Genomic DNA, 12916 nt, shown 5'->3' on the forward strand with positions numbered 1-12916 from the left:
CCTAACTCTTGGTTCAACATCTTGGGCTATGTTGCCGGCTGTGTAATGCATGAGTTAGAGCCAAGCTTTGAAGCATTCGCTCATATGCACTACCTCAGCCAGACCCCAAAAACAAGCGGGACCGACTGATATCAATTGTCTAGCCACAAGGGCTATATGATGACTGTGGGGAAGGAGAACAAGTGGAAATATTGGAGGAACACTCTCTACAACATCTCCAGCCCTGACACAGTTAGAAACAAAAAATTTAACAGGTGGAACAGGAACCCACCTTTCCTAACAGGTGGCTCTGAGCTGCCGCCTGTTCTCTGTAAAGCCAAAGAAGAGATCCTTGACAGAGGGCTCTTCAAAGTAGACATACAGGCAAACCCCGAGACTGGGGTGAAGGAGTTCATTCCTAAAAACTATGTTCCCAAGTATAAGTGTTTATACGATGGGACATATCTGGCCGCTTGTGGCCTAAGTTAAGAGATGCCGAGAGGTAGCTGACCGCCTGTTTAAACGTCTTCTGAAACTTGATTTATTTTGTGTCAAACTAACTCCTTGATTCATCTTTTGCAGACAAAGCCATGGAGAAGCTCTCGGCCTTTTAAAAAGCTGCTGCTCAGTACCGCTCGGCCATCCTTGGCAAGCGGCCAGCTGAAGAATCACCTGTTGTGCAGGCGTCAAAGGTGGACTTTAAACTGAACAACTTCATTTAGCTTTTCTGCCGCTTGTTTTTTTTTTTTACTTATTGTGATTATTTTGCAGGGCACTATAGCAAAGCCTTCCTCCTCCTCCCAGCCGGATCCTAAGGTTAGGAAACAGACGGCTAGTGATGTGACGACTCCAGGGAGAGCCAGGAAGCACGTGGCCTCAAGGCCAGGAGGCAATGCACCCCCAAAATCTCCAGCCGTCCCTCCTGGTAGTCGGCAGGGGAAGGAGAAGGAGAAGGAGAAGGAGGCGGCTACTGAAGGTATCAAGGACTTGTGTCCTTTCCCTTACCCTTTGAGGTTCAAATTCAATCAACAGTCGCTTAGCACCTCTGAGAACAGTCGGTCTATTGGCTGAATTTACACCAAGTACTTACAGGGTATTGATTGTGCAGATGTCCCTCAAAGGCCGGATCTGGTCCAGATGGCTAGGTCCATGCTGAAGGCCATCCTTGTCGAGGACAGGGAGTCTATTAAGGGAGTCGGCACCCTTAACCTTGAAGCCATCTTGGTTCTCCTGGCCGAGGTATCCTTAGTAATTTTTTTCTTTTGTTTAAATAATTGCCTAGCGCCTGTTATTGACGACTGTTTCTTGGCCGAGTGCAGTCTATGCTGCGAGTGTATGGTCTCCGCAAGCCCCTGAGCAAAAAGGCCAAAGAGGTAAAGGCTGCGAAGGCCCGGGCCACCTCTAATTATGACAAAGCTATGTTCCAGATTGCACAAAACAAAATTCTGACCACTGACATACTGTATTATCAGGCGTCTGCCAATTTGCAGGTCAAGAAGGACTTAGAGGCAGCCCATAAGAGGATCTCTGAGCTGGAGAAGTCCGTATCGGACCTCAAGGATGAGCTCGGGCCTCTAAGGGAGGCGGACAATGAAGCAGCCGGCCTCCGCAGTCGGGTAGACAAGCTGAAGCAGCGGCTGGCCAACCAGGAGACTCAGCTTGCCGCTAAATACACCTTTAGGGCCGACGAGGAGAAACAGGAACTGGTCAAGGACATGATGGAGGACAACAACTTCATAATGGAGATGACCTTGGCGGCTCCCTTCCTAGAGACCAGCTATGACAAATGGAGGAATCAGTTTGCCACCTGTACTCGACAGTACAATGATAATATCATGGAGCAAGGCCATGATGAAGAAAAGGAGGTTGGCGAGTCATCTGATTCCACCTATGGGGAGTAGGACCAGGAGGAGGAGGAGGAGGAGCCAGCTAGGGACCAGAAGGATGCGGCTCCCGAATCTGAGAAGCCCCCTTTAGAAGCTTAAGTATTTCTTTGGCTTGCGTGCCACTCACTTTGTATCATTACCCGACCAAGGGATCGAGGTTTATTGACAATTTTAAATTTCAACATTTCCTGTCGGCCTTCGGGCCGGCTGTTAATATTAATCATTCGACTATTTTTGCCGTTTTCTTCAAATTTTGAAGTTTTTTGAATTTTTGCTTTTCATGAATTTTGCTAAGTGTATATAGCTTGCTTCTTGTTTTTGTAAATGCTTTATATACCGACTGTTTTTGCCCCTGTACGACTGACGCCTGGTTTTCAAAGGTGAGTTGATTGACTTGGGATTTTTGATACTTTTGAGTATTACTAATTCTAGGTCAATCAATCACTATGGTGATTGCCCCAAACCAGGCGGTCAGTCGGCCATATCCCAGGCGAACACCTAGCATAAGTCGGCTCTCGGCCTTATATTAAACCGCGATATACTAAGTTTGTGTTTCGGGGTTTTTTGATGTCCAGCGGGAGAGTTACAATTCCAAGACTGACTTTTGGACGCCTATACCTGCAAAACAACGGAGACTTCGTTGGGTGGGAGTTCCGCCTCCAACGATCAAGTTAGAACGTGTATGAGGAGTAAAGTGCGGATTGTAAAGAGTCTCTCTTAGGTTCCAAGAGTGTATTTGTAATGTGAAATTGCTCAGTTCGAGGTGTCAGATGTTTGACTTGCTTTGATTGAGAGTTAATGTGAATTAAATATTTTTTGAATGATGTTCCTTAGAGGGAAACATCTCCCTTTTATAGGGTGTTGGAAAGCCTGCCCAGTACTAGGTTTTAGTAAACCTAGGGCTGACAGGGCTTTGCCTAGGAATTTGGGCCGTGGAAGGCCATTATCCTGATGGGCTATCGGTCTGCCATGTGTCGTGGCTTAATTGGTCCACCTTGGACCTCTCACAAGGTAACACGTGGCGGACTGTAGTTGGTCCACGTGGATGACACGTGGAAGGACTTGAGTGGTCCACGTGGTGGGGAAAAATCCCCTAATCATTTGCCCCTCATAGGGGTGACGTGTTATGCCACGTGGCGCCTCTGACAGGTGTCCCACCATGATTGGCTAACGGTTTCACCGTTTTTTTTATATTATTTTTTTACCTTGAAATTCCCCCCTTATAAATAGGGGTTGTCCGAATCATTTGGACATTCTAGAAACCTTTTAAGACAGAACTTTGGACGTTTGCTCTGACATTTTGGACGACTGCCGCTTGCTTTCAGACCGCTTGTTCTCAGACCGCCTACTTCTTCAGCCGCCCGATTTTCCAAAAGTTCCAGACTTCTCTACTCAAAGGTAATCGCCTGTTCTCTTGTACTTTTCTCTTTTCTTTTCTTTTTTTAAAAAATGGTAACCCAAAAGCACACGGCACGACCTAGGTTAATGATCAGCCGGTCACCGGGGACGGCTGAATCTAGAACTAGGACTGTCGACTGCCCCTTGCTAAACCACCCTTTGCGAATTGCCCAGAGTCCGATTGTTTATGTGTTTGTGCAGGACACCATGGAAGAACAAAGAGAACGGCCAGGATAACAAATTCAGACGGCTCCTCATTTTATGCGCCCATTAGTGAGATCTCAGACGTGCCACCAGGCGTCCCAAGCACCCCAAGTGATTCTATTTTGGCAGAATCAGGGGAGGAGGTACAAAATGACCCTCCTATCATTGATCTATCCGGGCAGGCGGCTGCTTTGCCCGAGAGCTCGAGCGATGACTCTGAGCCCAGTACCTCCAGTCGACACTCTGGCGACTCGGAGGAGAAGCACTCTCGGCTACATACAGCGAGAGAAAGCCATGAGGTGGAAAAAGGAGAGAAATGCGCAGAGCCAGCTGCAACCCAAAGAGAAATGTATACCCCCTACTTTTGCCATGTTCCCAAAGGCAGGCTCAAGGCCATGTCTGAAAAGATTGGGAGTTTTAGGGCTAACCATGTAATGGGTCATGGTTACATTCTTACAGTGCCGGATGCCGAGGATACGGTAGTCTGGCCAGAGAAGTCCAGCTACAGGGACGAGTGTTTTGGCTGCTATGAGGCGACCACTAAAGCTGGTTTAAGATTTCCTCTACATCCGGCTGTAGAGAGGATTTTGGATGGGTACCAGCTGGGTCTCTAGCAACTGGCCCCAAACTCATGGTTCAAAATCTTGGGCTATGTTGCCGGCTGTGAGATGTATGAGGTGGAGCCAAGCTTTGAAGCTTTTGCTCACATGAACTATCTCAGTTGGACCCAAAAAACAAGCGGGACTGGCTGGTTCCAGCTGACTAGCCACAAGGGCTACATGATGACTATAGGGAAGGAGAACAAGTAGAAGGACTGGAGGAACACCTTCTACATAGTCTCCCACCCTGACAAGGTCAAGAACAAGAAGTTCAATAGGTGGAACAGGGATCCACCTTACTTGACAGGCAGATCTGACCTGCCGCCTGTTCCTCGAAGAGCCAAAGAAGAGATCCTTGACCAAGGGCTCTTCAAAGTTATTATACTGGCGAACCCCGTGACTGGGGTGAGGGAGTTCATCCCTCAAAATTACATTCCAAAGTATAACTGGTTATACGATGGGACATATCTTGCCGCCTACGACCTTAGCGAGGAGATGCCGAGAGGTAGTAGACCACCTGTTTAGAGTGTCTTGTTAGACTTGGCTGATTCTGTATCTAACCATTTGATTCATCTTTTGCAGATAAAGCTATGGACAAAATCTTGGCCTCCAAGAAAGTAGCCGCCTTACTCCGCGCGGCCATTCTGGGCAAGCGATCCACTGAGGAGTCGCCTGCCAAACAGGCGCCCAGGGTGAGTTACTTTAACTAAGCACAATATCTTTTTTATATCTGTCGCCTGTTTATAACTTAACAACTTGTGTTGCAGAGCGACGTAGCCAGACCTTTCTCTTCTTCCCAGCCGGACCCCAAGGTCAGGAAGCAGACGACCGGGGATGTGTCGACTCCTGGCAACCTCGCTAGGAGATAGGCGGCCGAAAGGTAAGGAAGGACTCCCCAAAGCGGGGGAAGGAATCCGGCTACCCCAGGGAGCAGCCGACCCCCTAGAGAGAAAGAGGCGGCGAGAGGTATAAGTCGTTCAAATTTCCTAAAGCAACCGACTCCTCTGAAATCAGGCGGCTTGTTTTTTGTTATTATGCCGCGTATTAATCTACTTTGCAGATGCCCCTCAAGAGCCGAACCTGGTTCAGATGGCCAAGTCCATGCTGAAGGCCATCCCTGTTGAGGACAGGGAGTCTGTTAAGGGAGTCGGCACCCTTAACCTTGAAGCCATCCTGGCTCTCCTTGCCGAGGTATACTTATTAAAAATTTATCTTTTTCACTTAAACATTTGCCTGGTCGCCTGTAACTGACGACTGTTTTTGGCCGGCTGCGAAGGCCACCCTGGGCTGCGAGTGTATGGTCTACGCAAACCCATCTCCGAAAAGAACAAAGAGGTAAAAGCTGCGAAGGCCATGGCCGCCTCTGATTATGATAAAGCTATGTTCCAGATAGTTCAAAATGAGATTCTGACCACTGACATACTGTATTACCAGGCGTCAGCCACTTTTCAGGTCAAGAAGGACTTAGAGGCGGCTAGGAAGATGATATTGGAGCTTGAGAAGTCTGTGAAGGACCTCAAAGCTGAGATGGCGCCTCTCAAGGAGGCGGATAAGGAAGCCGAGGGACTCCGCGCCCGAGTAAACAAACTCAAGGGCCACCTGCAGAATCAAGAGGCTGATCTCACCCAAAAGCTTAATGAAAAAGCTGGCGAGGAGAAGATGACCCTTGTTCAGGACATGATGGACGACTGCAACACCATTATGAAGATGACCTGGGCAGCCCTCTTCCTCGAGACCGGCTATGAAAAATGGGAGGGCCAGTTCCCCGCCTGTTCTGATCAATACAACAAGAAGATCATTCAGCGGGCAGACGGCGAGGAGGAGGAGGAGGCGGAGGATGAGGCTTCAGACTCCACTTCCGGGGAGTCGGACCAGAAAGAGGATGACAAGTAGGAGGCGGATGCCAATGAGGAAGAGCCGCCGCAAAAGGAGGCGGACGCTGAGAAAGAACAAGCGCTGGTTGAGGATCAAAACCAAGCGGCTACCGACACTGAACGTCCTCCAACTGCTTGAACTCCCATTTTTTTATGTCAACTTTCTTCGCCCTGTGTACCGCTTGTTCTGTATCATTACCCGACCAAGGGGTCGGGGTTTACTTGACAATTTTAATGTTTAACATTTCTGTCGGTCTCCTGACCGACTATTTATATTAAACATCCGGCCTTATTGGCCGTTCTCTTCAATTTTTTACATTTGAATTTTGCTTCATGAAATTTTGATATGCATCACATGAAATTTGCTAAGTGTAGCTTGCCGTTTTTGCATTTTTTAAGTGCCGATTGTTTTCTTATACCGATTGTACTTGCCCCTGGCCGGCTGTGCGCCTGGTTTTCTAAGGTTGATGGATTGACTTGGAAATCTTTGATACTCTAAGAAGTATGACTAATTTTTTGGTCAAACAATCACTATGGTGATTGACCCAAACCAGGCGGACAGGCGGCTAATCGACAGGCGGACACTCAGCATTATCCAGCTCTTGGCCTCAATATAGTTTTAACATACCTTGGTTTTATCACTAAGTTTTGTACTTAGTTTATGTTATTGATTCTAAATAGTCCGTCTGCTTGGTGCTTGTACAGAACAGGCACCAATCTAGATATTTTTAATCAAAGTAGGTTCTAAGGCGTGCTAACTATAATAGGAACAGTGGCCGAATGTCGTCTGTTTGCCAAAAAACAGGCGGTTTCATTCGTACCTTTTAGATTCCAATTGTAGGGTGGATGTGTGACTATGAGTCAACTTTTTTAGGTTGATCAATCTCCGTCATTTGCACTTGAATAATCAGTAGAAATATCGACTGTGGCCGCATGTTTATGCTTATAACTTAGAGGAATAGTGTCCGAGTACCGTGTGTTTGCCAAAAAACAGGCGGCTTGGTTCGCACCGTTTAGGTTCCATTTCAAGGTTGTCAATGTGACTATGAGTTAACCCTTTAGGTTAATCAATCTCTGTCACTTTGATTTGAGTGAGTAGAAGAATCAGGCGGCTTCGGCCGCATGGTATCTCTTTATTTGCCAAGTTTTGCTTAGCTATTTACTCAAATTATGCCGACTGTATTGTCCTAAGCAATAACAGGAGGTTTCTGACTTAGATTTTAACTGTCTACCGCATGTTAGCAGTATAGTGGTACATTTATCTTTGTCTCAGGTCAAACGACTGCGAGGTTGTCTAGGAGACACTTGGTAGGGCCGTTTGTTTTAGGTTTATAGAGCAATGTGCCACCCAAATGGGAGATGCTCTCTGCGACGAATTCACCCGGATGGATGTCGCCGGACGCCTGCTCTTTTTTGGGACAGACGTATTATTTTAATTTCATAAGGATAATCCGTCCATGGGCCTTAGGTTGATCATCCGGCCTGTGGCCTCAATAGGTTCAGAGAAGAACAGTTTGCTAAGTTGTCTAGACTTACATTTTTATTGATATGCTTACATATGCAAATAATTTACAAATCTCAGAAGTAGTACTTTTTCAAGTTACGTTCCAAGTTCTAGCTAGCTGCCTGCCGTCTGGTGTTTCCAGGCGGTAGGCGCCGCCTCTAACTTCTTCATAGATTCGGTAGGGGCCGTCCCAGTTAGGAGTTAGCTTTCCCTGCTCGTTGGCCCTACCGACTGCTTCCATTTTTCGTAGCACAAAGTCCCCTACTTTTAGGGGCCGCTTGTGCACTCTTTTATTGTAAGCTCTCGTCATTCTCAAACGGTAGATCTCATGGCGCAAGGATGCATTGCCCCTGCGTTCTGGAAGTGAATCCAATGCTAGCCGCATGGCTTCCCAGTTGGCCTCTTCGTCATAAAGCATGACTCGAAGAGTCGGCTCATAGTGCTCAATAGGCAGAATAGCCTCTGCCCCATAAACCATGAGAAATGGAGTTTCACCAGTCGCCACTTTTTCAGTCGTCCTGATGGCCCACAGAACATGCGGTAGCTCGTCAGCCCATAGGCCACCGGTTCTTTCAATTTTCTTCTTGATGCCATTAAAGATTAACTTGTTGAAGGCTTCAACCTGGCAGTCTGCTTGGGGGCGGCCGACTGATGCAAAACAATGAGAGATTCCTTGGTCTCCCAACTAGTTCTTGAGAGTAGGCGTCTCAAATTGTGGTCCATTGTCAAAAACCATAGACATGGGTACCCCATACCGAGTGATGACATTTCTCCAAATGAAGGAGATGACATCTTTTGTTTTTATGCCTTTGACTGCCTCCGCTTCTACCTACTTGGTGAAGTAGTCGACTGCTACCAAAATATATCTCCGTCCGCTTGTCGCAGGCGTATAGGGACCAAGAATGTCCATGCCCCATTTGGCGAATGGTACTGGGCTATGGATAGCCGTCAGGTTAGTGGCCGGACAATGGATGAGCTTGCCAAACCTTTGACACTTGTCACATTTTTTAACCATCTCCATGGTGTCTGCTTCTAAGGTAGGCCAGAAGTAGCCTTGCCGCCTGGCTCTCTTTGCTAGTGTCCTGCCGCCTATATGGGAGGCACAGAGCCTTGAATGCAAGTCTTCGAGGACCTCTCGGCCCTTTTCTGGGGTAACACACTTCAAAAGAGGTTGTAGATTGCCTTTCTTGAAAAGTTCCCCTTTGTGAATCTCAAAGTTAGACGCACGCTTTTTCATTATGATTCATCTCTAGGTAAGTATCCGGCAGGGTGCCGTCTGTTAAGTATGCCCGGATGCCATCCATCCGGGTTGAGCTTCGATCAAGGACTCAAATAGGTTCCTCCTCAATGCTTCTTTTTTCCATCACTTCCCAGGTGTGTCACAAGAGGCGGATGATGCCAATTTGGAGAGGGCATCCGCCTGGTTATTCTCGGACCTGAGCACTTGACTTAGATGGAATTCCTCAAGTGTCCCAGCCTCTTCTTTGGCCGCCTGTAAATACTTGATCATAGCCGGATGTGTGGCATCATAGTCACCATGGTATTGGCTAACAATCAATTGTGAATCAGAACAGGCGTCTACTTTCTTTGCCCCAGCCGCCTTACACATGCGGATGCCGGCTAATAGGGCTTCATATTCTGCCTCATTGTTCGAGGCCTGGAACTTAAAACGCAGTGCATATTCATATTTGTCCCCTTCAAGAGACTGACATATGACGCCTGCACCACAACCGTTCATTGTGGAGCACCCGTCCACATATACCACCCAGACTTGGTCAGGATTGTCTGGATCAGCCGGCCTAGTCATTTCAACAATGAAGTCAGCTAGTGCCTGCCCCTTCACTGCTTTCCTTGGCTCAAAAGTAACTTCTAGGCTTTGCATTTCAATTGCCCACTTAATCATTCGGTCGGATGACTCAATGGTTGTTAGTGGCCGCTTGATTGGTTGATCAGTGTAAACCACGACCGGGTGTGCCAAGAAGTAAGGTTTCAGCTTCTTAACTGCCATGAAGAAGGCCAGGCCAAATTTATCAACCATGGGGTACCGTAACTCAGCATTTTTCAGGACATGGCTGATGAAATAGACGGGGAGCAGGCATCCGTCTCTTTCAGCAAGGAGAACGGGACTGAGAGCATGATCAGAGACGACCAAGTACATGTATAACACTTCCTTTGACAAAGGGCTGACTAGCCTTGGGAAAGAGTGCAAGTGTTCCTTCATCTTTTGGAAGGCCGCCTCTGCATCCTTCCCCCATTCAAACATAGTCTTCTTCTTGATTGCTTGGAAGAAATAGAGGCACTTGTCGCCTGACCGACTGAGGAATCTCCCCAATGCCGCCAAACAAACTGTTACTTTTTGAACTTCCTTTACAGTACGGGGCAACTGCATGTCTATGATTGCCATTATTTTTTCTGGATTGGCCTCTATCCCCCTTTGATCAATCAGAAATCCGAGGAACTTCCCAGACTCCACACCAAAAACACATTTCTTGGGATTGAGCATGACCTGGTGCTGCTTGAGTGTGGCAAATGTTTCTCGGAGATCTGTAAGATGGTCCGTCTGAAGTTTGGGTGGTCTCTGCTCTCTGGTGTCTAGCAACTCTAGCTTTTGGTTGCACCTTGTCACAACCTTAAAGTGCTCTTCACTTGGCTTGTTCTACCTCTGTTCCTTGGTTAAAAAGCTTGTGTTGTCACTTAGATGAATCCAATGCACATTAATTTCAGTTTATACTGGTGTACTTAATTTTTATAATTCTTATGGCTCTTTTTTAATTGCTCAGGGAAGTTATTTCAATACTATTGAGAGTGACCAATTTGATCCAGTTCAATCCAGTACCCCCTCATTTTCATTTGTTGAAGTATTATTTTGTAGTCCTGTTTCAGGTATTATGTTTCACAGATTGTTGATTGCATACATGCACCTTCTTTGTGGGAACTTGAACTAAAAGGACCCCAAATTCTCATAAGAATCAGGTGCCTACAACAGTTTTTCTGTATATTTTCTAAGCTTCTCAAAGCTTGTTTCACATTACCCATAGAAAGGAAAAGTCGACGATTTATTACTTTACATTTGTAGATCATTAAAGGTTTACGATTTCACTCAACCTAATTTAACGATTTAACCAGATTCACATCTCAATGATTATTTTATTTCTTCTACCTATAATAATAGGCCCTTGGAGCTTTTTTTTCCCTGACACATATACTCATAAGAACCAGGTTCTCTTTGATGACAGAAACTGAAAGGAGATGTCTGACCATTTTGACCAGATTAGTGTTGATAAATGCAAGCAGTGTACCAATATTTCACATTCATACAAAACTAATACAATACATAAGATTATAAACTTTGCCTCCGGCAGGTTTAAGAAAGTTGGGAAAGACTATATTAGAAGAAGAACTACATTGATCAACCTTCTTGCTCAGGCAAAGTAGGATGCTCCATATACAACTGTAAACCTAGAGGTTCAGAACTCATGGACTTTATAGGAGTTATCAGTGGAGCTTTCTGCCATTGCTTTGTGTCTGTTGGTATCCATAGCTCCAGATCATTGCTTGCACTAATCTGAGCATCAGAATGGAAAAAAGCGGTTACTTCCCACCTGCAATCTGGACCCACAAAAGCTTAGAGATCAAACAAAATTCCTAACCAAACAGACAACTTTAAGTAAAAAAACATTGACACTTATATATAGGCAGGCAGACTTCTCAGCTCATACCCCTAGGGAGAACCCTTAAAAGGTCCTTAGACAAAGAGAGCTTGACAAGAAATGATCTAAGAGAGAATCCAAGGTCAGCTTCTTCCACATTCGATCCATAAGATTGATTCACTTGAAGCTTGAAATTATATCTTTCCAATAAATTGCCCTCGCAATCAAAGAATATAACTGCTACTCTGTCAACAGATCCCTACTTCACAATACAAAAATTAAAATGCAGAAAGGGCTAAGTTACTGACTTAATGATAGTTGTATTCACACACACACTTTTTCAAATAGCTTTAGCAGGTAATAAATGGTGATGGATTTAAGTGTAAATTAGGAACGGAATTGACATTATAAAGCAATTTTATCCTCAAGCATGTGTCTTCTTCATGATTTTTATCACCATCCATTATCCCTTGGGGAGGAGGTATAAAGTACAAACGAAAATTTATATAGAAAAATGGAAAATTTTGGGTGAACTAGCATTATCATGATAATGATCTTGATTTTCCTTCCAAATTTACATACAAATTCATTCCCACTACCATTATTCAAACGATCGTTAAAGGCAAAGTAAATTCATAAAAACAGAAAGAAACCTTTTCAAGGAAAGGAAAGAGTCCATCAACAGCAGAGTGAATGTAGTCTTGCAGTTCAGGGTGCTTTGCTTTATGAACCACCATATTCAAGTATCTTCGTCTTTCGAATGCTCCTATATCATTCAACACAACCATGAAAAGAAAAGACTTAAACATCATACAAATTATTCATCATTCCACATAATACAGATTACAAATGCATTCACATAAGTAAAACCATCATTCCACATAATAAAGATTACAAATTCATCCACATAAATTAAACCATCATTCCACATAATACAGATTAGAAATGTATTCACATAAATTAAACCATCATTCCACATAATACAGATTACAAATTCATTCACACAAATTAAACCATCATTCCACATAATAAAGATTACAAATTTATTCACATAAATTAAACCATCATTCCACATAATACAGATTTCATTCACATAAATTAAATCATCATTCCACATAATAAAGATTACAAATTCATTCACATAAAATAAACCATCATTCCACATAATACAGATTACAAACGCATTCAAATAAACTAAACCATAATCCCACATAATACAGACTACATATGCATTCAGATTTTCAGAAGAATGTGATTAATTATTGAAAAAAAATATCCTAGTTAAGTAAACTCATTTCTTGGACAACATACCAGAAGGGTAAACACCTTTGTGGAAAACAATGGAAGTAATGGCCACTTCCAGAAAATCTACCAGAATTCGAGCTATCTGTTTTGGGTCCATTTTCGTGCTAAATTAATGGCTTCTCTTATCACTTCCCAAAACCCTTGGCATACTGCGGCTCTTCTTCAACCTCTAAAGTCTAACCATTGTAGATAAACGGCTTTTCTTTCTCTCTATTCATTTTCTTTCATTTCGGATTGCTTTTGATTTTTGTGTACCAATAACACAAGGGAGCCCCAATTGATCCCCAATTGATGTTCGTGATAAAATAAAATCATTTATATACTGATATTTTTGTAAATAAATCAACAAAATATTTAGGGAATTTTTATAAATAAGCCAACAATTTTTAATAATTACGGGTCCCATAAATATTGACTTATTTACAAAAATTTCATATTAACTAAGATATTTTGTTAATTTATTTATAAAAATGTCACTAGATAAACGACTTTTGTTTATCACCAAGATAAACTTGTA

General features: G+C 44.2%; 1 protein-coding gene across 1 annotated transcript; it reads right to left on the reverse strand.

Annotated features, from left to right (window-relative positions):
• Nucleotides 1-10684: 10684 nt before the first annotated feature.
• LOC110738427 (DNA polymerase zeta processivity subunit-like) lies at nucleotides 10685-12679 on the reverse strand. Its single transcript, XM_021918833.1, has 4 exons — nucleotides 12406-12679; nucleotides 11748-11860; nucleotides 11164-11353; nucleotides 10685-11053 (listed from the first exon to the last, which is right to left on the reverse strand). Exons 1-4 carry the CDS (start codon nucleotides 12494-12496, stop codon nucleotides 10854-10856), a joined length of 594 nt encoding a protein of 197 aa, XP_021774525.1. The 5' UTR covers nucleotides 12497-12679; the 3' UTR covers nucleotides 10685-10853.
• Nucleotides 12680-12916: the final 237 nt, after the last annotated feature.

Source organism: Chenopodium quinoa, unplaced genomic scaffold, assembly GCF_001683475.1.
Source record: "Chenopodium quinoa cultivar QQ74 unplaced genomic scaffold, ASM168347v1, whole genome shotgun sequence".
Taxonomy (NCBI): Eukaryota; Viridiplantae; Streptophyta; class Magnoliopsida; order Caryophyllales; family Amaranthaceae; genus Chenopodium; species Chenopodium quinoa.

Coding starts and splice junctions, on each gene's coding strand:
- LOC110738427 (XM_021918833.1), bottom strand. CDS start 12,496: ATGGACCCAAAACAGATAGCTCGAATTCTGGTAGATTTTCTGGAAGTG. Junction 11,861..12,405: donor CAAAGGTGTTTACCCTTCTG/GTATGTTGTCCA, acceptor TGAATGATATAG/GAGCATTCGAAAGACGAAGA. Junction 11,354..11,747: donor TCTTTCCTTTCCTTGAAAAG/GTTTCTTTCTGT, acceptor ATTGTGAAGTAG/GGATCTGTTGACAGAGTAGC.